This window comes from Eptesicus fuscus, chromosome 1 (genome assembly GCF_027574615.1).
Source record: "Eptesicus fuscus isolate TK198812 chromosome 1, DD_ASM_mEF_20220401, whole genome shotgun sequence".
Classification (NCBI taxonomy): domain Eukaryota; kingdom Metazoa; phylum Chordata; class Mammalia; order Chiroptera; family Vespertilionidae; genus Eptesicus; species Eptesicus fuscus.
The window spans coordinates 102,358,763-102,382,774 of record NC_072473.1 but is presented as its reverse complement, the minus strand read 5'-3'; the positions used below and the strand labels follow the sequence as shown (position 1 = coordinate 102,382,774).

Here is a 24,012-nt window from a genome sequence, read left to right as displayed (position 1 = left end):
TTGTGTGTACAATTAAAGAGAGGTTTCTGGCTTGTGTGGACACCAAAGAAAGGGTGTCACTACTATCACTACGTGCCCCCGGTAGAGGTACAGAAAATGTAACTAAGACCTTGTCTATATAAAAATAAATGGATAACCAGTTTGAAAGGGAATTCCCATGGACTAGAACAAAGAATATCCTTACATGATATTATTCTACACTATCATTAAAATTTTATCCAGATTTGGATCACCCCCAGGACTTATAATAGATTCTCGCACCCTTGGGAATAAAAAAAAAAAGTCATCTGTTTGGTGCTTGGAGACAAACTTAACACATCTCTTGATACTTTAGAATTACTACAGCATAATATACAATTATCCCAAGCAGACGTACAAACTAATTCTTTGAATGTCTGGCAGCAATTTAAAAAGGACATGTAAGGATTTAATCCTTTTCATTGTGTAGAGGGCCTCCCGGGAAGATACCTGAGCATTCTATATTGGTCCCACTAACACTTTAGGCCAAGAGAGACCCTCTTCTTACAATTCAATTGCTCACAGCTGTTGCATGAGCTCTCTGTTCATGTTGAGGTTGAAGTCTCATGATGACTGGTGCCATGGATCTGTGTCTCACCCAGTGGGACGAACTGAGCCCTCCCTGGAGAAGAAACCCAGGTTCGAAAAGATATGTGATCAGTGCTGGGGCCCCGCCAGCAGGCGAGGGGATCCCAAGGCAGGTGCTGGGCATGGAGGCCACAGGGGCATAGACTACCAAGGAGACAAAACTGAACCTCACGTCACCATGCTTTGCCACGGAGGATGGCTGGTTAGCCAGAGACGGGTAAGATTCCTCAAGGATGGAACAACCTAAGACAGGCACAGTCGCAGAGGGGCCATCAGGAGAGAATGTGGGGATCAACAGAGGTGCGGCACAGACCCTCACCCCCCCAACATTGCAGGGGCCTAAACCCTAGCCCCTTCTGAGGGAGGTCTCCTGCCTCCATGGCTGCTTCATGCTTCCCATGCCCAGCTCAGATCAGGACCCAGGTGACTGACAGAGACTTGGCCGACAGCAGCTGCCCTCTCACTCCAACAAGAATTGTTTGAGTTGTCTTGTACCCATGGTGTGGGGAAGTAGGTTTACGATATCTAAATCCAGCCTACCACCAGGAATGCTCAGGACCTACTCAAGAAGGCAAATAATCCCTTCCACCAATATTTACAGGGTAAAATAAGATTGTTGTTAGAGTAATAAATTTGACAGTAAAATAGTTGTCAAGTTTTCAGGCAAATTTAAATTGGCTAGTTGAAACAAGCGAATATTCTAGAAAAATTAATTGTACTGGACAAAAAGGTGTTCCTAAAGTGTTAACTAAAATTTTTATTGGTACTTCATCTCATGATAAAATTGTGCACCATGTAATGAACCTAAAACAGTAATATTATAGTGCAAAAAATTAAAATTTAAAAGCCATCAAGACTACATTATAAAATTTTCAAAAGCCTTCTAACATTTAAATCAAAAAAGGAGGGGGTAGTAGAGGAATATCATGTAAGGAAAAATATCCTGTAAGTAAATTACATCTAGAAAATTAATACCTTAGAAAATTAATTGTAAGGCTAAAAGCAAGACACCCATGAAAAACACACAAGGTGACAAAACAAGCCAGAAGAAAATCATTTGGGCAAAAAATGAAAAAGGATCCCCAGTCAAATTTATAGAAAATATTCTTTTCTTAACTGTTGATCGAGAATACGTTTGTATATTTTCAGAAAACAACTCCGAGACCATGTGGATTCCAGCAACAGAGAGGAATCGACAGGACTACTCCAGCCATGAAGACAGAAGAGAAGAAGTCCAGAGACAGAAGACGCTGATGTGGCCATCCTATACTAGCAGTTAGCAGCTGTGCATCACTGCAGGTTGCCCAGGACCAAACCAGACAGAGTCAGACCTGCATTACCACCATTTGTCCACCATCCAGAACTGAAATGTCAGTGCTGACATGTACACATAAAGAACTGTTGGACATTGAAATTGGGTCTCAAAAGAACTGTTGGCCCAGAAAGAAACTCACTACACACTGATTCATTTGCCTGTCACCATAACCTTTATTGCTTGTCTCATTTTTGGTTCTTATAAGTGTATTTCTAATAGCACATGATCTCACTCATCTAGGGGAAATAATGAACAACATAGATTGATGAACAAGAACAGACCCAGAAACAAGGAGGCATGGATCAGATTGTCGGGCCTCGGGGGGAGGGTAGGGAAGGGTGGGGGTAAAGGGGGAGATCAACCAAAGAACTTGTGTGCAAGCATGTGAGCCTAACCAACGGGTAAGGACAACAGGAGGGTGGGGACACGTGTGGGGAGGGGTGTGGGATGAGAATGGGGGGATGAGGACAAATATGTGATACCTTAATCAATAAAGACATTAAAAAATAAATAAATAAAAAATCTGCACAACTAAGGAAACCATCAACAAAATGAAAAGAGAACCCACTGTATGGGAGAACATATTTACCAATGGTACATCTGATGAAAGGTTAATACCCAAAATATATAAGGAACTCATACAACTTAACAAAAAAGAAGAGAAAAAATCCAAATAAAAAAATGGGCAAAAGACCTAAATAGACATTTTTTTAAAAAAATTCTTGATTGATTTAAGGTATGACATATGTGTTCTTATCCTCCCATTCCCCCCTCATCCCCCCTACTCATGCCCTCACCCCCATTGTTGTCTGTGTCCATTGGTTAGGCCTGTATGCATGCATAAAAGTCCTTTGGTTGATCTCTCCTCCTGAACCCCCCTCCCCTACCTTCCCTCTGAGGTTTGATGGTCTGATCGATGTTTCTCTGTCTCTGGATCTATTTTTATTCATCAGTTCATTATATTTCATAAATAAGTGAGATCATGTGATATTTATTTTTATCTGAATGGCTTATTTCACTTCGCATAATGCTCTCCAGTTCCATCCATGCTGTTGCAAATGGTAAGAACTCCTTCTTTTTTACCGCAGTGTAGTATTCATTGTGTAGATGTACCACAGTTTTTTTATTTATTTATTTATTTATTTATTTATTTATTTATTTATTGTTTTTTCCATTTTTTATTAAGGTATTATATGTGTACATATCTTACCATTGTCCCCCCATCCCACTCCCATACATGCCCTCGCCCCCCCCCCCAGTGTTTTGTGTCCATTGCTTATGCTTATATGCATGCATACAAGTCCTTCGGTTGATCTCTTATCTCCCCCACCTCTCCTTAACCTTCCCGCTTTAATTTGACAGTCTATTTGATGCTTTATTGCCTCTGTATCTATATTTTTGTTCACCAGTTTATAATATTCTTTATTATCCACAAATGAGTGAGATCATGTGGTATTTTTCTATCATTGGCTGGCTAATTTCACTTAGCGTAATGCTCTCCAGTTCTATCCAGGTTGCTGCAAATGGTAAGAATTCCTTTTTTTATATAGCAGCATAGTATTCCATTGTGTAGATGTACCATAGTTTTCTGATCCAGACGTCAGGTGACGGGCACCTAGGCTGTTTCCAAATCTTAGCTATTGTAAATTGTGCTGCTATGAACATAGGGGTGCATATATCCTTTCTGATTGGTGTTTCTAGTTTCTTAGGATATATTCCTAGAAGTGGGATTACTGGGTCCAATGGGAGTTCCATTTTTTAGTTTTTTGAGGATACTCCATACTGTTCTCAACAGTGGCTGCACTAGTCTGCATTCCCACCAGCAATGCACGAGGGTTCCTTTTTCTCCGCATCCTTGCCAGCACTTGTCCTTTGTTGATTTGTTGATGATAGCCATTCTGACAGGTGTGAGATGGTACTGCATTGTCATTTTGATTTGCATCTCTTAAATAATTAGTGTCTTTGAGCATGTTTTCATATGTCTCTTGGCCTTCCTTCTGTCTTCTCTCAAAAACTATCTATTTAGGTCCATTGCCAATTTTTTGATTGGGAGTTTATCTTCCTTTTGTTAAGTTGTATGAGTTCCCTGTAAATGTTGGAAATTAAACCTTTATCGGTGATAACATTGGCAAATATGTTCTCTCATGCAATGGGTTTTCTTGTTGTTTTGTTGATGGTTTCTTTTGCTGTGCAAAAGCTTTTTATTTTCATGTAGACCCATTTGTTTATTTTCTCTTTATTTTCCACTAGGGGCCCGGTGCACAAATTTCGTGCACTGGGGATCGGCAGTCCCTCAGCCCAACCTGCCCCCTCTCACAAACTGGGAGCCCTCAGGGGATGTCCTAATGATGGCTTAGGCCTGTGCACCACAGGGAGCTACCTAAGCCACAGTCTGGCCTCCCTTTGTGGGAGGCAACCAGGCTGGTCAGGGGAAGGCACCAGCCCCATCACCCCACTGCTGCAGCCAGTGTCAGTCACCACAGCCACCAAGGTGTTTTCATCAACACGGACTCCTGTCCCCTCACCAAGAAAAAATGACAACTTTCCTTAGGCATTTTCAAGATGTGTCTTTCATAGGATATGGATTTCTTTCTTTATTTTTTATCCTCACCTGAGGGTATGTTTCCATTGACTTTTAGAGAATGTGGAAGAGAAAGGGAAAGACAGAGAGAAACACTTTGATTGATTACCTCCTGCATGAGCCCTGATCTGGGCCCCAGTCAGGGAGGAGCCTGCAACCTAGGTACATGCTTTTGATCAGAATCAAACCCAGGCCCTGCTGTCTGCAGGCTGAGGCATTATCCACTGAGTCAAACTTGCTAGGGCAGGATATGACATTTCTTAGCCTTCCAGCAGCGGACCTTCATTTTTTTCTCCAGATGTGTGGTGGAAAAACCCTAGATCACCTTTTTGGATTCTTATTACCCAAGTTACTAAGAATATTACCAGTGGCACACAAGAAGCTTAGCCAATGTGAAGTCAGAAAAGGTGTTTCCTCTATAGTTCACACCAATGGAGGGCTGGGCCCTGCCCAGGCCTAAAGCCTCTGGCCAAAGCTTTAGGCCTGGGCAGGCCTCTTCAGCTCCCTCTGATTACCGGCTCAGCCCCTGCCCAGGCCTGCCCAGACCAAAAGCCTCTTGGGCAGGAGTGGACCCCCAGCTCCCTGCAATAAATGGCAGGGGGTCCGCTTGCCACGCCCACCATCCAATCAGAGCGAGGAGCTGGGTGTCGGCCACGCCCACCATCCATCTAAAGCGGGGAGCTGGGTGTCTGCTCTGGCTCCAGGCCAAAAGCCTCCGGTGGAGGCTTTAGGTCTGGTGCAAGAGCGGACCCTAGCTCCCTGCAATCCTACACTGGGGTCAGCTCAGGGTGCCTATGTATTCAAATTAACTGCCATCTTGGTCGGGATTATTTGCATACTCTGATTATTAGTGGGTGTGGCTTGGCTGGTGGGCATGGCTTGGACGTAGCGAATGTGCGGTCAATTTGCATATTACTCTTTTATTAGGTAGGATTGCCCGAGGAGTGGTAACAGTGAAGAAATTGCTTAGGCATATGTCTGAGATTTTGCTGCCTGTGGATTCCTCTAGTATTTTTATGGTTTCCCATCTTATATTTAAGCCCTTTATCCATTTTGAGTTTATTTTTGTGTATGGTGTAAGTTGGTGGTCTAGCCTCATTTTTTTGCATGTGTCTGTCCAATTTTCCCAACACCATTTACTGAAGAGGCTGTCTTGACTCCATTGTATGTTCATGTCTGCTTTATTGAATATTAATTGAGCATAGTGTTTTGGGATGGTTTCTGGGTTCTCTGTTCTATTCCACTGATCTATATGTCTGTTCTTTTGTCAGTACCAGGCTGTTTTGAGAACAGTGGCTTTGTAATACAGCTTGATATCTGGTATTGAGATCCCACCTACTTTGTTCTTCTTTCTCAGGATTGCTGTAGCTATTGGGGGTCTTGTTTTATTCCCAGTGAATTTTTGGAAAGTTCATTCTAGGTCTGTGAAATATGCCATTGGTATTTTAATGGGGAGTGCATTGAATCTATAGATTGCTTTGGGCAGTATGGACATTTTTGATGATGTTGATTCTACCAATCCATGAACATGGTATGTTCTTCCATCTATTTATGTCTTCCTCTGTCTTTTTATTCAATGTCATGTAGTTTTCTGTGTATAGGTCTTTTACCTCGTTAGTTAAGTTTATTCCTAGGTATCTTAAGCTTTTTGGTGCAATGGCAAATGGGATTGCTTTTTTAGTCTCTCTTTCTGTAAGTTCACTATTGGTGTATAGAAATGCCATAGATTTCTTGGCATTAATTTTGTATCCTGCTACATTGCCAAATTCATTTATTAAGTCTAATAGTTTTTGATGGAGTCTTTAGGGTTTTCCATGTACAGTATCATGTCGTCTGTGAATAAGAACAGTTTTATTTATTCTTTTCCAATTTGGATGCCTTTTATGTTTTCTTCTTTTCTGATCACAATGGCTAGTACTTCAAGTACTGTGTTGAACAGGAGTGGTGAGAGTGGGCATCCCTGTCTTGTTCCTGTTCTTAGAGGAAATGGTTTTAGTTTTTGCCCATTGAGTATGATGTTGGCTGTTGGTTTGTCATATATGGCTGTTATTAAGTTAAGGTATGATCCTTCTATTCCCACCTTGCTGAGAGTTTTTATCAAGAAAGGGTGTTGGATTTTGTCAAATCCTTTTTCTGCATCAATTGATATGACTATGTGATTTTTATTTCTCAATTTGTTTATGTGATGTATCACGTTTATTGATTTGCAGATATTGTACCATCCTTGCATCCCTGGGATAAATCCTACTTGGTCATGGTGTATGATCTTTATGATGTACTGCTGGATTTGATTTGCTATAATTTTGTTGAGTATTTTGGTGTCTATGTTCATGAGGGATACTGTCCTGTAATTCTCTTTCATTGTGTTGTCTTAATCTGGTTTTGGTATTAGGGTGATGCTGGCTTCATAGAATGAGCTTGGAAGTGTTCCTTCCTCTTGAATTTTTTGGAATACTCTGAGGAGGATAGGTTTTACTTCTTCCTTGAATGTTTGGTAAAACTGCACTCTGAAGCTGTTTGGCACTGGGCTTTTGTTTTCTGGAAGCTTTTTGATGACTGCTTCAATTTCTCCCATAGTTAATGGTTTATTGAGAGTTTTAGAATCTTCCTGATTGCGTTTTGGAAGGTTGTATTTTTCTAGGAATACGTCCATTTCCTCCAAGTTGTCTAGTTTGTTAGAATAGAGTTGTCCATAGTATTTTTTAATAATCCCTTGTATTTCTGTGGGGTCTGTTGTTATTTCACCTCTTTCATTTCTGATTTTGTCTATTTGGGTCCTCTCTCTTTGCTTCTTGGTGAGGCTGGCTAGAGGTTCATCAATCATGCTTATCCTTTCAAGAACCAGCTCTTGGTTTCATTGATCTTTTGTATTATTTATTTTGTCTCTATGTCATTTATTTCTGTTCTGATCTTTATTATCTCCATCCTTCTGCTCACTCTTGGCTTTTCTTGTTGCTCTCTTTCTAATTACTTTTTTTTTTTTTAAAGTAGGCCTTTAGATCTATATACTTAACTCTCAGGACTGCTTTCATTGTGTCCCATAGATTTTGGATTGTTGTGTTTTTATTTTCATTAGTTTCCAGGTTTTTGTAAATTTCTTCTTTGATCTGTTTGATCCAATCATGGTTTAATAGCATGCTTTTCAGCTTCCAAGTGTTTGGATTTTTTTTATTGTAGTTTATTTCTAATAGTATGCCATTGTGGTCTGAGAAAATGCTTGATATGATTTCAATCTTTTTGAACCTGGGGAGACTTTGCTTGTTACCCAATATATGGTCTATTTTTGAGAATGTCCCATGTGCTCTTGAGAAGAAAGTGTATTCCGCAGCTTTGGGGTGAAACATTCTGAAGATGTCAATTAAGTCCATCTGATCTAGTGAGTCATTTAGGATTGCTGTTTCTTTGCTGATTTTTTGTCTAGAGTATTTATTTAGTGATATCAGAGGTGTATTAAAGTCCCCTACTATAATTGTATTGTTGCCGATCTCTCCCTTGATATCTTCCAGGAGTTTTTCTATGTATCTGTGTGCTCTTGCATTGGGTGCATACATGTTTATCAGGGTTATATCCTCTTGTCGTATCTATCCTTTAGTAATATGAAGTGGCCTTCCTTATCTCTTGTTATGACTTTCACTTTGAGGTATATTTTGTCAGATATAAGTATTTCTACCCCAGCTTTTTTTTCATTTCCATTTGCCTGAAATATATTTTTCCATCTCTTCACTTTCAGTCTGAGTCCCTTGTTCTGAGGTGGGTCTCTTGTGGACCACGTATATATGGGTTGTGTTTTTTTTTATCCATTCAGCCACTCATTGTCTTTTGATTGGAGCATTTAGTCCATTTACATTTAAAGTTATTATTGAAAGTTACTTGTTTGTAGCCATTTTTATTTTTTGTGCCTGTTTTCTTTCTTACGTTTTTATTTCTTCTTTTTACACCAGTCTCTTTAGCATTTATTGCATTGCTGGCTTGGTAGTTATAAACTCCCTTAGCCTTTTTTGTCTGTGAAGTTCCTTATTTCCCCTTCAATTTGGAATGATAGCCTTGCTGGATAGAATATTCTTGGATTCAGTCCCTTGCTTTGCATCACTTTGTAAATTTCCTTCCATTCTTTTCTGGCCTGTTGTGTTTCTGTTGAGAAATCATTTGATAATCTAATGGGAGATCCCTTGTATGTAACTTTGTCTCTCTCTTGCAGCCTTTAAGATTCTCTCTTTGTCCTGAACATTTGCCATTGTAATTATTTCATGTCTTTTTGTGGGTCTTTTCTGGTTCATTTTGTTTGTGACTCTCTATGGTTGTGTGACTCTTTTCTTCCACACCTCAGGGAAGTTTTCTGACATTACTTCTTCAAATAGGTTTTCTAACCCTTGTTCCTCTTCCTGTTGTTCTGGCACCTCTATTATTCGTATATTGCTTTGTTTCATGTTGTCCCATAGCTCCCTTAGGCTCTCCTCCTGTCTTTTTATTTTTTTCTCCAATTGCAGTTCAGTTTGGGTGTGTTTTGCTTCCCTGTCTTCTAATTCGCTAATTCAGTCCTCTGCTTCTCCTAATCTACTGTTGAAATTTTCCATGGTGTTTTTTATTGCAGCTATATCATTCTTCATTTCTTCTTGATTCTTATATAAGTTTTTGATTTTTTCATCCATCTGTTTTATGAACTGTATGACCCTTATGCTGAATTCTTTTTTCTGACATATTGCATGTCTCAGTTTCACTTAGCTGCTTTTCTGGCGATTCCTCCTTTCCTTTCCTTTGGGGGTTTCATTGTCCACCCATTTTTGGTCTCACTGACTGATCTAGATGTCGAGTCATGCAGGGGCTGCTCCTTAGGTGGCAGTGACTCCTTTGGCTGCAGTTGCTCCTCTGGCGGTCGTGGCAGCAGCTGTTCCTCAGTTGGCAGCGGCTCCTCTGATTGGTGATGTTCGCAAAAGTGGTGTCTCCTCTGGCTGGTCTGGAGGCTTCTCACACAGCTGCTGTTCCTTGGTGGGCTGATCACGAGGCTGCTGCTCCTTGGATGGGGGTGGGATGTGCATGGCTGCTGCTCCTTGGATGGGAGCAGGCTGTTCATGTGGATGCTGCTCCTCGGATGGGGGCCGACTGCTCATGTGGCTGCTGCTCCTTGGATCAGGACTGGCTGAATGCTGCTGCTGTTCCTCAGATGGTGCGGGCTGCTTGTGAGGCTGCTGCTTCTTGGACAGGGGCATATTGCTTCCAGGGCTGTTGCTCCTCCTATGGGTGTGGGTTGCTCCTGCAGCTTCTCTTGCTCGGATGGGGGATGGGCTGCTTGTGCAGCTGCTCCTTTTTGGGCAGGAGTGAGCTACATGTGCTTCTGCTGTTCCTTGTATGGGGGTGTTCTGCTCGCATGGCTGCTGCTCTTCAGATGGGGGCGGGCTGCTTGTGCCGCTGCTGCTCTTTGGGTGTGAGTGAGCTGCATATGCAGCTGCTGCTCCTCAGACGGGGGATAGACTGCTCACCCAACTGCTGCTCGTCAGACAGGTTCAGGCTGCATGTGGCTGCTGCTCCTCGGACCAGTGCGGACTGTGTAAGGCTGCTGCTCCTCAGATGTGGGTGGTCTTTTCTTGTGGCTGGTCTGTTCATGTGGCTGCTGCTCCTCAAATAGGGGAGGGCTGCTTGCGGCGCTGCTGTTACTCATACAGGGGCGTGCTGCTCACACAGCTGCTGCTCCTTGGACAGGGGCAGGCCACGTGAAGCTGCTGCTCTTAGGCCTAGGGCGGGTTACTTGTGGGTATGCTGCTCCTTGGACAGGATCAGGCTGCTCACGTGTCTGCTGCTTGCGTGGTTGTAGTTCCCTGGGCTAAATCATTGGCCGGTTAGAGGGGAGTGCACTTCAGAACTCACAGGAGTCTGCGCCCAGGGTGGCTGGAGACTCGTTGACTGTAGGACCACAGCTGAGGTAGCAGGTCCCTGGCAGGGGTGGCTGTAGGGTCCCAGGTGTTATCTGAGGGCACCTTGGGTGGAGGTGAGGCTCAGCTCCCAGTTACAGCAGCTCTCCCCTTCAGAAAGGCTAGGCCTCTGAGGAACAGCCATCCTCCTGGTACTGTTTACAATGGTATCAGAGGCTGCCTAGTTAGGCGAGCCTGGTTAGCCTGCCCCTGAACGTCCTGTGGGATCTAACTGTGCCTCACTCACATACATACACACACACACACACACACACACACACACACACACCACATGACCACTCACTCCTCTTTTGCTCCCTCACTCACTCATGCTCTCTCCCTCACTGCCGCATTCTTCCCCTCTGTAGCTGGGTCTGGGGTGTTATTGACCCATTTGTGGATAGAGTTTCCTCTCCAGGTGTCTGGTTATGTGGCTTTCTCTTTAGCACCTTGGCCAGACAGGATAAAATTCACATCAACAAGACACAACACAAAGGCAACAAAGCATGAATGTACTCACGACACCAATAACCCCACTATAAGTGACCACCTGAGAAGAGAAAATTAGGGGAAAGAAAAGAGAGTACAAATGATATTGAAGAGAGAGAAAAATATAAGAGAGGGAAGAAAAAGGAGAATATATATATATATATATATATATATATATATATATATATATATTTATATAGGAAAATACCACAGAACCAATAGATAAACCCAAAAAAATACAAACACCAAACACCCAGCAAAGAGAGTAGGGGCAGAATCTGTAGAGGCTGAGCTTATATACAGAAAATAAGGTTAAGAATTTGATTAATATGGGGAGGATCTCAGTTCAGTATAGAGGAATTAGAAAGGGGATGGGTGGATAAGAAGAGAGAACAAGAATAAAATAATAATAAATTTACAAAAAATTGATTTCAAAAATGGTAAAAAAATAAAAAATAGCAAATAAAATAAAATATAGAGTGATGGAAAAATAATGTGAAATGAAATAGAAAATAAAGCAACAAACAAAAACAGGAAAACAAAAAAAAAAGAAAAAAAAGAGATAACATAATAATAATAAAATAAAAATTAAAATGAAAACGTGAAGTGTCATTCCTTTGGCTGGCTTAAGATCCCAGTCTTCTGTACTGTATTGGTTCTCAGGTTCCTGTTGCTGGGACTGAAGGTCTCTCTTTAGGCCAGTCCCTTTGGGCTCTCAGGGGCTATTTAGATTTTTTTTTCATCCTTTGTACCATTCAGGGTGGAATATGGGTATGGCTGTATTGGTTGCCTGGAGACTGGAGGAAGGGGCTATCTCTTCAGGACAAAGTGGCTGCCCAGGTCCTGGGTTCACGTATGACTCAGCGCCAGATTTGCTGCCACTTCTTCTGACCCCCTCCTCTCTCCAGATTCCACAAGTCCGCACCTTCTTTTGCACCTCAGCCATGGGTAAGTGTCTGTATCTGAAAGGTCCTATGAACTAGGTTCAGTGAAGAAAGGCATAGACCTCAGAGAGGGGAAAGACTGAGCCTCTGTGAGCTCCTCTCCTGTCGCACTGCATGGTCTGGTAAACCCTTCAGGCAGCACCCTCTGGGTTCAGCCTTTTGTGACTGTGGACCCAGATCTAAAATCCCCTGCCATCCAGCAGTCCTGTGGACCTTCTTTCCACAGTCAGATGCTGTACTTGTCCCCAGGGATGTGACTTGGTGCTGTGCGGATTCCCTCTGACCCTCTGGGCTCAGAGGTCTGGCAGACTCTCCTGTCCAGATCCTTGATTTTACCTTTCTCCAGGGGTCCTCTGCCCTTCCTGGCTGCAAACTGTCTCACCAGCTGAGTCTCCTTTGCCAATTCAGGTTGGATGTTATTTCTTTCAGCTGCTCATTCTATTTGCTCTGGGACAGTGGTTGGCAAACTCATTAGTCAACAGAGCCAAATGTCAACAGTACAACGATTGAAATTTCTTTTGAGAGCCAAATTTTTTAAACTTAAACTTCTTCTAACACCACTTCTTCAAAATAGACTCGCCCAGGCTGTGGTATTTTGTGGAAGAGCCACACTCAAGGGGCCAAAGAGCCGCATGTGGCTCGTGAGTTTGCCAACCACGGCTGGGACAAGGCTCCGGACAAGTCCATCTATTCTGCTGCCATTTTGTGTCTCCTAAATAGACACTTTTGCAAAGTGGACATACAGGTGGCCAAAAGACATGTGAAAAAATGCTCAAAGTCACTAATCATCAGAGATATGCAAATTAAAATGACAGAATGGCTACTATCAACAAATTAACAATTGATAAATGCTGGAGAGAATGTGGAGAAAAGGGAACCCTCGTACACTGCTGGTAGGAATGCAGAGTGGTGCAGCCACTATGGAAAACAATATGGTTTCCCCCAAAATTAAATATGGAACTGCCTTTGACTCAGTGATTCCACTTCTAGGAATATATCCTAAGAAACCTGAAACACCAATCAGAAAGAATGTATGCACTCCTATGTTCATAGCAGCACGATTTACAATAGCTAAGATCTGGAAACAGCCCAAGTGCCCATTGGTAGATGAGTGGATACAAAAGCTGTGATACATTCACACCATGGAATACTATTCCCCAGTTAAAAAGAAGGATCTCTTACCCTTTGAGACAGCATGGAGGGACCTGGAGAATATTATGCTAAGTGAAATAAGCCAGTCAGAGAAAGACAAGTATCACATGATCTCACTCATATGTGGAATCTAAAGAATAAAATAAACTGATGAACAAAATAAATCCAGAGACATAGAAACATGGAACAGACTGATGAATCTCAGAGGGAAGTGGGGGTGGATGGGAAGTAATTAGCCAAAGAACTTATATGCATATATTCCTAACTCATGGACACAGACAATAGTGTGGTGAAGGCCTGGGGTGGAGGAGGTGGGGTCAGGTGCGGGGTAGAAGGAATCAAATCAATGAGGGGGAAAAGGGTATATCTGTAAACAATAAAGACAAATAAAAAATATCTGGTCTTTTGCTGATCAATTAGATTTGAGAACCCATCTAGCAAATCCTTATAGTCGTATAATTGATATTATTATTGTTAATTATAATACTAGGTACTCTTTTTTGAGGATTTACTATGTACCAGGCATTGTTTTAGGAGTGAATGCATGGTCTCATTTAACCCTTACAACAAACCTATAAGATTGGTTCTATTATTATGCCCATTTTAGAGAAACCTCAAATATCAGAGAAATTACATCACAGCATTTTCCAATTCTAGAGTCAGGATTAGAACCCAGACTTGTTTGACAATAAAATCTTAGATTTTAACTGGCAAACTATGTTAATTTAAAAATGGATATATTCAAGTGCTCCATGTAAAAGATCTAGAGGTGAAATAAGTTGTTGTGGGGAAAAAAGGCAAAAAGATGGTATTGTCAACCATTTTAGAGCTAAAACCTGACTTCTTTTAATCAGTTAAGTCAATTAAGCAAGGCCATTTTTGTTAGATGCCAGAAGTCTGAATAATGGACTGTGGGTCAACTGGGAAGCCTTAGTAATGTCTGTTGAACTCTGATTATTTTGGATACTAAAAAACAATTCACAAGCCTACCAATAAATACCTTAAAAGTTTTCACATGTCAGTATCTTTAACAAAGGTTGTGTCTATGGATTATCTATGACTTTTTCTTCCACATTTTCTCTGGCTCCCATTTAGGTGGACAATTGTAGTTAGCTGTACTAGTTTATGAGTATTAGAAATGGAATGTCTAATTCAATCATAGTTAAGAGAAATAAGAATAGCCTCCAAATGGCTTGATCACTTTGGTAGCCAAATATTGGAACTATATATTTTCCCATTTTTGAACTAGAGCCTTAACTTTTAAAAATACTAAATGATACAAAACTATTCACATTTAAGAAGCATGCCTTCCTTAGTTGCTTTTAATATCCTGATATGTACTGATCTCCAAAATCTTTCAGGTAAAAAATACATTGAATGTAGTATGCTACTATTTATATCAAAAGGGGGCATACATTAAAAACTTTGAAACCAAAGAAACATGCTCTAGTAATGAGCATAAAATGTTTAAAATCTAAATTTATGTTGTTAATGAAATTTTCAAACTCACTGCACACATATATAACAGAAAAGTGAATTTTGTGCTATATTACACTACTGTATGCTTTCATACTGTATTGGTTGTTTTTCTTGTGTAATTAAAAAACCCAAACCAACTATGCTAATTAAGTTCCCTGGCCTGAAGGAAGCTCACTTGGATTCTTGACATTCCCTAGTTAAAGCCTAGTTTGTAGTTTTTGACAACAAACCAAGACCTTCTTGTTTGCTTTAGGAAAACTGGCTGGTTTTATTCCCTGACATTATTTTGAGGGTATCCTCTGCATAACATGTCACCAGCCCTCTTGACCATGACTTACATATACATGTGCCAGACTTGCCATGGTCATTTTTTGTTTGAGATAGGTAGTATTACTAGTGATTAAGTTACAGTTAGCTTGGTTTTAATTTATGACAAATTATCTTGGAAACAGGAAGAAGATGGTATATTGAGATGATAAAGCAAGGGCAAAAGCAACTAAATCATATTACTGGAACTAATACATGTACTTTTGGCATATGTCTAATTCTTCCATTTATTGCTTCTTAATTATTCTATAACTCAGAATATTAAAAACACCATAGACAAATGACATTTTATGAAATGTTTAAAATGTATTTTTTTTATAATGATAATTGATGTGAATAGTATTTAGTAATGATTTTTTTTTACAGTTTTACTTATTTTGTTGACATGTTTGGAAATAGGGAAAGAGGCTGAGCCAGGAACCATTACATTTATTTTTAAATTCATAGTCTCCCTTAATGTGACACCTTACCAGAAAAGAATTTCTACCTGCCTGATTTAACATTTGTACGAAATCTTATAGTACATTGATTTCACAAATATGTTACTTAAAGTAACTAGTTTTTATAACTCTTGCCCTTTAAGAAGCCCCAAATTAAGCTCAAAGGGAAATCACAAACCTTGCAAAAAAATTAGAAATATTATTTCTTTCTCCTATATGGTCTACTAGTGTTACTTAACTAAAATTCCTCAGTTTCTGACCTTGAGAAACCTAGAGGAGTAAAGTAATGAAGGTCATCCATTCCACCACCACCCAAAAGGGGACCAAATATTCATCGTAACAGGTAAGTGTTTTTATGATAATGGCAGATGGTGATTGAAGCAAGGGCAATTCAAAAGGGGAGACACATGAAAGCAATAATTTTGAATGTTTGACATTTGTTTTGAAACTACCTTACTACCCTATACCCTTTACCATCTGTCTGCTATCCCTCCCAACACCAACCTCTGTCTTCCCACAGGGCTCCATTGTCTGCAGTTCCTGTTTCTCAGGGGCGGAGCTGTGGGAGGCAGCCATGGGTGCCATAATAGGCACCTGCGGTCAGCACAATGGGCTGTGGGTGCTTGTGGGAGAGACAGATTGATGTATTGTGCATGGGGGAGGAGGGCTGTCACTTGAATCCATGTGAACCCAGGCTTTAGGGGCAAGGGAGATTGACAGCTTTTGTAGGTTGCATTTCTTTTTCAAAGCTTGGCTTTAATAGACAGTAAGTTTGGGGCCCCAGGCTTTCACTCCCATAATTCTAACAGGGCAATCACAAGCATTCAGCATTTCTTTTTACCCCCCTTGTTACGCATTAAATGATTTCAGTAAAGGAATGTGCAGCATTAATTAGAATTTGTTAGCAGATACCAAGGGGAAAAGTTTCTTCACAACAACTATAGGAGGTGTCATTTGTACAAAGACGTTTTTGTTTTCTTTCCCCATTACATTATCACTGCAATATGTAAGGTAGTGATTCTTTTCATTTAAATTAAGTGGAAAGCTACTAAATCTTGTTTTATTCTCCAAAATGAATAAGGTCCTTAACACTTATCATTTAACTTCTTTCATTTCCTAAGGTTGATGTTTACTTTGCTTTCAATCCTACCCATTTACTGATCTGTGTGGTTGTGTATCCAGTTTTGTGTAGCATTTAGCTTTTACAATTGCAGGGAAACCAGTGCTGGCATATAAGGATTGTTTCAGGTGAAAGTAACTACCAATAATATTGAAAATCATTGACATACTGGAGTCCTCTTTGGTAATGGTATATTGAGAAATGCTAAAAATTAGATACCTCTAGATTTGTGTAATAACTTATTTTCTAAAACTATTTTCCCTAGTTGATACATATTTAACCTTAGCCATGACATATATTTATAGAAGAATGGTGCAGAGGCCAAGGAATATTTTTTCCCCACAGAAAATTCATTCCTAAACCATGTATGTATTTTTAAACATCAAAAGTCCTCTACTCAAAACACACACAGTATCATTTCCTTACAGCTAGTTAAAATTATCTTTTTTTTTGTTTTTTGTTGGGGGGGAGTATTTTCTTTTTTTCTATTTCCAACATTTTTTAAAAAATTCTAGACTTACATAGGGACAATACTACTCTCAGATAGGATATCATGTAAACACACATTTTACCATCTCAGGAACTGAGAAAACATTAAACATTTTTTGTGTGATTTGTTTTCTACTCTCTCCCATATAAAATAGTTTTCTCTCAAGAATTTGGAGGCTAATTGAGTTAGAATTTCCCCCTTTCAATTATTTTATTTAAATGTGTTAAGGGCAACAGTGAAAAACATTGATTAAGTCCACCATTATTTCTCAGAAAGAACATATTCCCACACAGTTGTCTGGCTCTGTCTATTATAATAATTTGGTGCAATGGTTTTAAAAGTAGTGGGGTGATAATAATTAGGGTGTACGACAGAAATTTCAGTGCTAGATTCAACATTTCACCATGCAGGGCATGAAATTGCCGACCAGGGCTAGTCAGCTCTAAATACTAATTAACTAATTAATCAGGTGCTGAATCCAGCTGAATGGAGGATACCAGCCAGACAACTCAAGCCCAAGCAGAAGATTGTGCTCTTTCAAAAACAGTGCCGTCTTTCTTCTTGTTTTTTAACCCAATCAAAACTGAAGGGGAGAAAATAGGATATGGTGTCCTATTCAGTCATTTCAGTTCAAGCTTTTACTTAGAGAAGATAAAATAAAAACATGATTTTCTGATAATAATTGTGAGGTACTTTGTGCAGGACAATCAATTCTCATGGCTCTGGCAAACTTGTTAACCCCTTGACCATGAACTATTTCAGGGCTGGTATATGTATGTGTGGGGGGCGTGTGTGTGTGTGGGGGAAATTCTGCCTTCTTGTAGTTTTCCTTTACAATGTTTTTAATATAGGAGAATGAGAAATGTATTTCTCCTTTTGGGCTGATCTTAGGTCTTTTGCCTCATCCCTCCTTTATGTAAATGAGAAGAGTCCAATTAAACATATAGAAAAAGGGTTTAATGAATCATGAAAAAGCCCAGTTTGCAGAGAAAGGGTACAATCCCTCCTCCTCCTCCTCCTCCTCCTCCTCCTCCTCCTCCTCCTCCTTTACCACCTTTTCCTTTCCTATTTAACTTAGAAATATGTACTTCCTTTAAGGAAGATGATAAAGGTTAATTATTAGATAATTTCATTTTAGATACTAATTTTCATACTTGGAAATTATTAAACAAAAATAATTTTCTAGAAGATTTAGCTTCCTTCATCTAAATCGTAAGGCTTTCTGGAGACTTAGCAAATATTTTACAACAAAAATTGTGAAATTCTAATTTTTTCCTTATTTAAAAAATAATTTCATCTTACTTCCTCCCATTTTTGATGTTATTCTTTGCTCAGTGATAATTTTTCTTCTCTTAACACAGTTTGCTCTGGAATTGTCAGTACTAAAATGGGTTTGCATCATTACAAGGAGGTTGTTATTGAATCTAAGGAAAATATTTTAGTATCACATACTGTTGTAGCTTAATTTTTGTACTATTATGATGTTTTAACTAGCTAGAATTTTAAGGGTCTTGGAAGGAAATGAGATAAGCTTTCTTTTTTTCTTTCTTTCCTAAAAGTACTGAATTTTACACTAGAGCAGAAAATTCTGTCTTGGGGATTTCATTTTCCTATTTTCTTTCTCCCCTTTCTTCATCTCGGAATTTTCAATAGTTGAAAGTAGACCACACAGAAAACTCCTAACCCATTATTTTAATGACAAAAATAACCCTCACAAAAATATTGTAGGAAAAAAAGCAATACCATTTCTGAGCGCAACTCTTAGAATTTGATAAGTGTGCAACTTATCCGGCAGAGGTGCTTTGCTGGTACAGCAGGAAAATTCTAAATCACGACTGGAAGTGCTTTTCAGAGATCTTATCCAACAACCTCATTGGGCACCTGGGGAAACTGAGGTCCAAGGAGCGGGAACGGTGTGGGGAGTGGGTTGGGGGACTGGAGGGAGGGGGTTTATGGGTTGATCTTTTTCTTTTCCTCTACAAAATGCCGGTTCGATCCACAGAAAACACTTTTGTTATGGGTGCCTACTGTGTGGAGGGCATTGCTGGGATTCAGATGCCTGCCCATCCGCTCTGTCCCGGTCCCCACTCGCCTCGGCCTTCCCAAATAAGCTCCCCGGATGTGAATCAACACCATGAAGTTGCCCCATAAATCCTCTCTGGCTACATAGGATGTAAAATTTGATCAGCTCATTGGATGAAGCCTACAAGTCTCAAAAATGTGTCCAAATTGGGCTAAGCGGCAGGCAAGCGCAGCGTTGAGGCCAGCGCTCCAGCCCACATCCCTCAGAGTTTTCGGTATGGCAGCCCTCGCAGAGAGGAGTTTGGGGGCTGAGCTGCAGGGGGTGGGGGGGGATGGGGCTTGCGGCAGTGGCTACCGAGCGTGCAATGGTGGCGGCTTCAGCGAGGCCTCTGCTCATCGTGGGTTGTTGGGGGTGGAGGGTGAGGGGGGTGCCTTAGGAGCGGGTTGCGGGGCCGGGCCGGAAGGGGGCAACCTGGCAGCGCGGACTGCTGCAGAGTTCTCTCCTTTGCGTAGCCTGGGGCCGTACCAGGCGGGGCGGGGCGGGGCGTGCACGCCTACAGTAGGCTGCGCCAGAACTGTTGGTCTCAGGGCCCTTCCGCCTGCATCTCTATCGTCGCGGGCGCGTGAGGAGAGGTGGTCTGAGGGAGGGGAGCTCCCAGCAGGAGATGGGGACCTCTGCCTTCTGCGAAGGCGGTGAAAGTGAGTGAAAGTGAAGGTATAAGAGCAAAAGTAGGCAGAGTGAGCGGCCGAAAGGAGGAGAATGGAAAAACAGCCGGAGGACGAAGCCAAGGTAGGGGAGCACTGGTTCTGTAAGTGGGGGCGTCAGTGCGAGGACGAAGCCGAGGACATCGAAGACGTTGAGCAGCTGTCTCCCGAGCTGCAGGACGGCAAGGACGACAAAGACGACAAGGGGGATGAGGAGACGGTGGGGCTCAAGAGCGAGCAGCAAAAACTGTGGCACCTCTTCCAGATCTCCGCCACATCCGTGGCCCAGCTCTACAAGGGTTCGGAGTGCCCGCAGTCAGAACTTTCCATGTGGGACCGCTTCCAGAGTGCAGCCATGGCTTTGACGAGCCTCTACAAAGAGAGCAGGGATGCCCAGCAACGAAGTTTCAACCTGGGCGTCAAGGTTGGCTACCAGCGCCGCATCAAAGATGTGCTGGATTGGGCGAAGAAGGGCCAAAACTCTATTCTCCGCGAAGACTTGATTAGTTTCCTCTGTGGCAAAGTGCCCCCTGATCCTCCTCCAGTGGCCCCCCATCTTCCACCACCGTCTCTGGACTTTGACTTACAGCCCTTCCAAGAGGCCATCGACCTGCACGACCTCAGTGGCGCCATGTCTAGCATCAGCGTGCAGTCTGGTCCACCCAGCTCCCCGCCTCAAGCTGGTGGCTTTTCGAGCAATGTCACTAGCGATGATCTCCAAAACAGTAGCACCCTCAAGGACGACTTGAGCTCCTGCAATTCAGAAGATCTGGCCCGCCACCTGGCCAGTGGGGGGAACCGTAAACGCACCTCGGCCGAGTGCAGTGATGTCATCACAAATACCCCAACCCACAAGCGCAACCGAATGGTCTAACAATCATTTGGTCACCAGCCGCCATATTGCTTGAAAGCTAACTCGACCTTCAACATTGAAAGGATACTCAAGACTATCATTTCTTATTCGAAGTTAAAAAAAAAAAATGTTTCGATTAAATTTCCTTAAAGAAACTTTAAAACTATTCCAGAAGAAGCCTCATATGACTGACTTTCACAAAAATATAATCCTTTCAGAAAACAACTAGTTAGCAACATTGTTTAAAGTAGCCATGTCCAGTCAGGATTGGAGCCAGGTTTATCTTGTTCTCTGTTATGTTCCTTAGCACCTAGGACATTGTTGGTGCTTAATAAATGTTTGTTGAATGAATAAATGTGACCTTATTTAAAAGCTTTAAAGGGGAAGGAGTAACAGGTGTTTACTTAGTTATAGGATATTTTTATCCTTTATTGTTTATTTGGTTGTTTGCTGTAACCATTTTGGCCACTTCAAGTGCATTTTATCAAAATGCAAAATTGGACATCTTTGTGAAATATGGAGTCTTCCATTTTTGCTCCACTGTACTATACACCTAATTTCGAGAAAGAATGTGCAAGTAATACCTATTACACTGTTAGGTGTTTTATTCGTTTTTAGGTACCTCAGGTAGGAAACAAAATTGTTTTTAATAGCACATGGCACGGTGCTATGATAGTTGGGAAGGTAATACTTGATAGTGAGTCATTTCCATCCTCTTTTCAGAAAACTTAAGCCAACAATTGAGATCCTGAAGTCAATGATGGTGGCATTCTTGGTGGCTCACTGGTGCTTGTTCCTTTTTCTTAGAAATGTAAAAATTTCCTTTTTCTGAGGTTACATCTTTTTTGTGATCTCTATTTTAAAATGGAAGATTAAGTCAGAATGAACTGGGTTTTATTTGAGGATGCAGCATGATATAATTAAAAGAACACAAGCTTTTATTAAAAGGACCCACAGTAGAACACTAGCCCCACAAGTTCACTGCATAATTTTTGACAAATCATTTAATATCTATTTTAAAAAGATTTTTATTGATTTTTTTTAGAGAGAGAGAAACATTGATGAGAGAAATAAACATTGATTGGCTGCCTCCTGCATGCCCCCTACCAGGGATTGAGCTCCCAACCCAAGGCATGTGAGTGAGCTCCCAACCCAAGGCATGAGCTCCCCAACCAGATTCCCAACAACCCTCTGTGCACTGGATGATGCCAAAACAACTGACCCACACTGGCCAGGGCCACTTAATATCAATTGACGTTAAGCTTTCATCTATGAAATGCAGCTGTGGGTCTCCAAATGACATTGTGAAGACAAGGTGAAATTCATATTTCAAGTATTCAGCACAATGCTTGGCAAATAAAGGTTCTTAACAAATGTTCTCCCTCCTCTAAAAATAGCAATCAGTAAAACATTAAAATCCATTATATTTTTTTTAAAAAAGAGGAAAATAGATCAACTTAAAAAGCAGAATGAAGGATCTGTGTTTGAGCATGAAACTACTTGCCTAAATAGTTGAAACTTGCCTAAATATCCCAGATTTTGTATTAATTGTGTGTGTAGCTCATAGGAAAACAGGATCATCACACTGGATATTAGGGTAGCCTTGGAGTTCCCATAATTGCCCGAGGGATGCACCTTGCAACCGGAGTAATGAAAGATCTATCTCCTCTTGTATGAAAGAAAATTGGAAGTGAAAGTCCTAGGGACACGTAAAAGACTAAATTGGTTCTGAATAGGGGTAAGGTGGAGTGGAGGTGATGAAAAAGGTAGAAAGTATAGGGTGGAGATGGAGGAGGTAGGAGTTAGGTTATAGAAGGGGTGGAGGTAGCTAAAACCTCCAAATTTCTCTAGGCTCTCAGAAAACCCAGCACATAACACAGATAGATGAGTAATACCTTACCTTTTGGTTCATATCAGAGACTTGTATCAGCTTCATTAGCATGGCCTTTGGAGTAGATTTATAGTTGACCAGTACATTACGATAATACAGCAAAAAGAAAAAAGGTGAATTCCCTGGTGGAATAAAAACTTGCTATTGAGTAATTCTACAAGTAGTTATTGAGGCACTGTGCTATGCACTGAGAAGGGATATACAAAAGTAAAAGCAATCCTTACACTCAAAGAGCACATTCTGGCTTGGAAGATAAATTAATGTAGTCAAGAAAGCACTTTTGATTGTATGAAAAGCACTCAAGTGCTGTGCAAAGGAATTCAGAGGATAGAGGCCCTCGTTACTAAGAAGATCACAGCTTTTGAAGGAGGTGGCATGTTAACTGTGCCTAGAAAAATGGGTAGGAATGGAGAGCACATGGCATGTCAGCAGAAAAAGTAAAGTGAGTTCAGAGGATCACAGGAGCTGGGTAGGGGAGATAGGGAAAGCATGGAAAAGACTATAGAGGGTTCAAATGCCTGGCCCAGTATTTTCGATTCTATCCTGGGACTGGGGTGACACCACCCAATCTGTACTTTAGGAAGATTGGTCTGGCAGGCTGCCTCACTGTCCCACAGTGAGACACTGGAGCAGAGATAACATGGATATCCCTGCAGGATGCTTTTTTTTGGGGGGGTGGGGGGTGGGGGGCATTGATACTTGGTTAGCCAGTGTCGTGGAGATGTTTACCTCAACAGGATTTTCTCTGGAAAACCTTTGCTCATTCACACCCTCCCACACCTCTAAACATACCAGGTAGAAAGCACAGCCAGTTGTGTGTTCTGCACTGCTTATTGAAGGCAGAGAAAGCCTTCAATTCCAGCTGCAGAATATCTTAGTGTTTGTTTTTTTTTACATTTGACATTATTTTGTATTTTAGTTTCAGTTGTACAGCATAGTGGGATTACACAAACACTTCACAGTGTTCTCCCTGATATTTCCAGTATCCACCAGGCACCATACATAGTTATTATGCTATCATTAACTATATTTCCTATGCTGTACTTTACATCCCCATGAATATTTTGTAACTACCAATCTGTACTTCTCAATTCCTTCACCTTTTTTGCCCTCCCATCTGGCATTCATCAGTCTGCTCTCTGGGTCTACACGTCTATTTCTGTTTTGTTTGTTCATTTATATTGTCCTTTAGATTCCACATGTAAGTGAAAGCATATGATAATTGTCTTTTTCTGACTGACTTGTTTTGTATCTCCCCTTTTATATCCATTTTTCTATTGCTGAGCACTTGGGTTGCTTCCATAGCTTGGCTATCCTATCTAATAAAAGAGTAATATGTAAATTGAACATCACTCCAACACACAAGATGGCTGCCCCCATGTGGTCAAAGATGGCTGCCCCCATGTGGTCAAAGATGGCTGCCCCCATGTGGACACAAGATGGCTGCCACAAGATGGCCAGCAGGGGAGGGCAGTTGGGAGGGACCAGGCCTGCAAGGGAGGGCAGTTGGGGGCAATCAAGCCTGCAGGGGAGGGCAGTTAGGGGTGACCAGGCCAGCAGAGGAGGGAAGTTGGGGGCAACCGGGCCTGCAGGGAAGGGCAGTTGGGGGGGACCAGGCCTGCAGGGGAGGGCAGTTAGGGGGTACCAGGCCTTCAGGGGAGGGCTGTTAGGGGTTACCAGGCCTTTAGGGGA

The 24,012-nt window shown here is 41.4% G+C and overlaps 1 protein-coding gene across 1 annotated transcript; it reads left to right on the top strand.

Annotated features, from left to right (window-relative positions):
* Positions 1 to 19,631: 19,631 nt before the first annotated feature.
* On the top strand, positions 19,632 to 20,450 carry HAPSTR2 (HUWE1 associated protein modifying stress responses 2). Its single transcript, XM_008155222.2, has one exon. The coding sequence runs from the start codon at positions 19,632 to 19,634 to the stop codon at positions 20,448 to 20,450; it is 819 nt and encodes a 272-aa protein (XP_008153444.2).
* Positions 20,451 to 24,012: the final 3,562 nt, after the last annotated feature.

Coding starts and splice junctions, on each gene's coding strand:
- HAPSTR2 (XM_008155222.2), top strand. CDS start 19,632: ATGGAAAAACAGCCGGAGGACGAAGCCAAGGTAGGGGAGCACTGGTTC.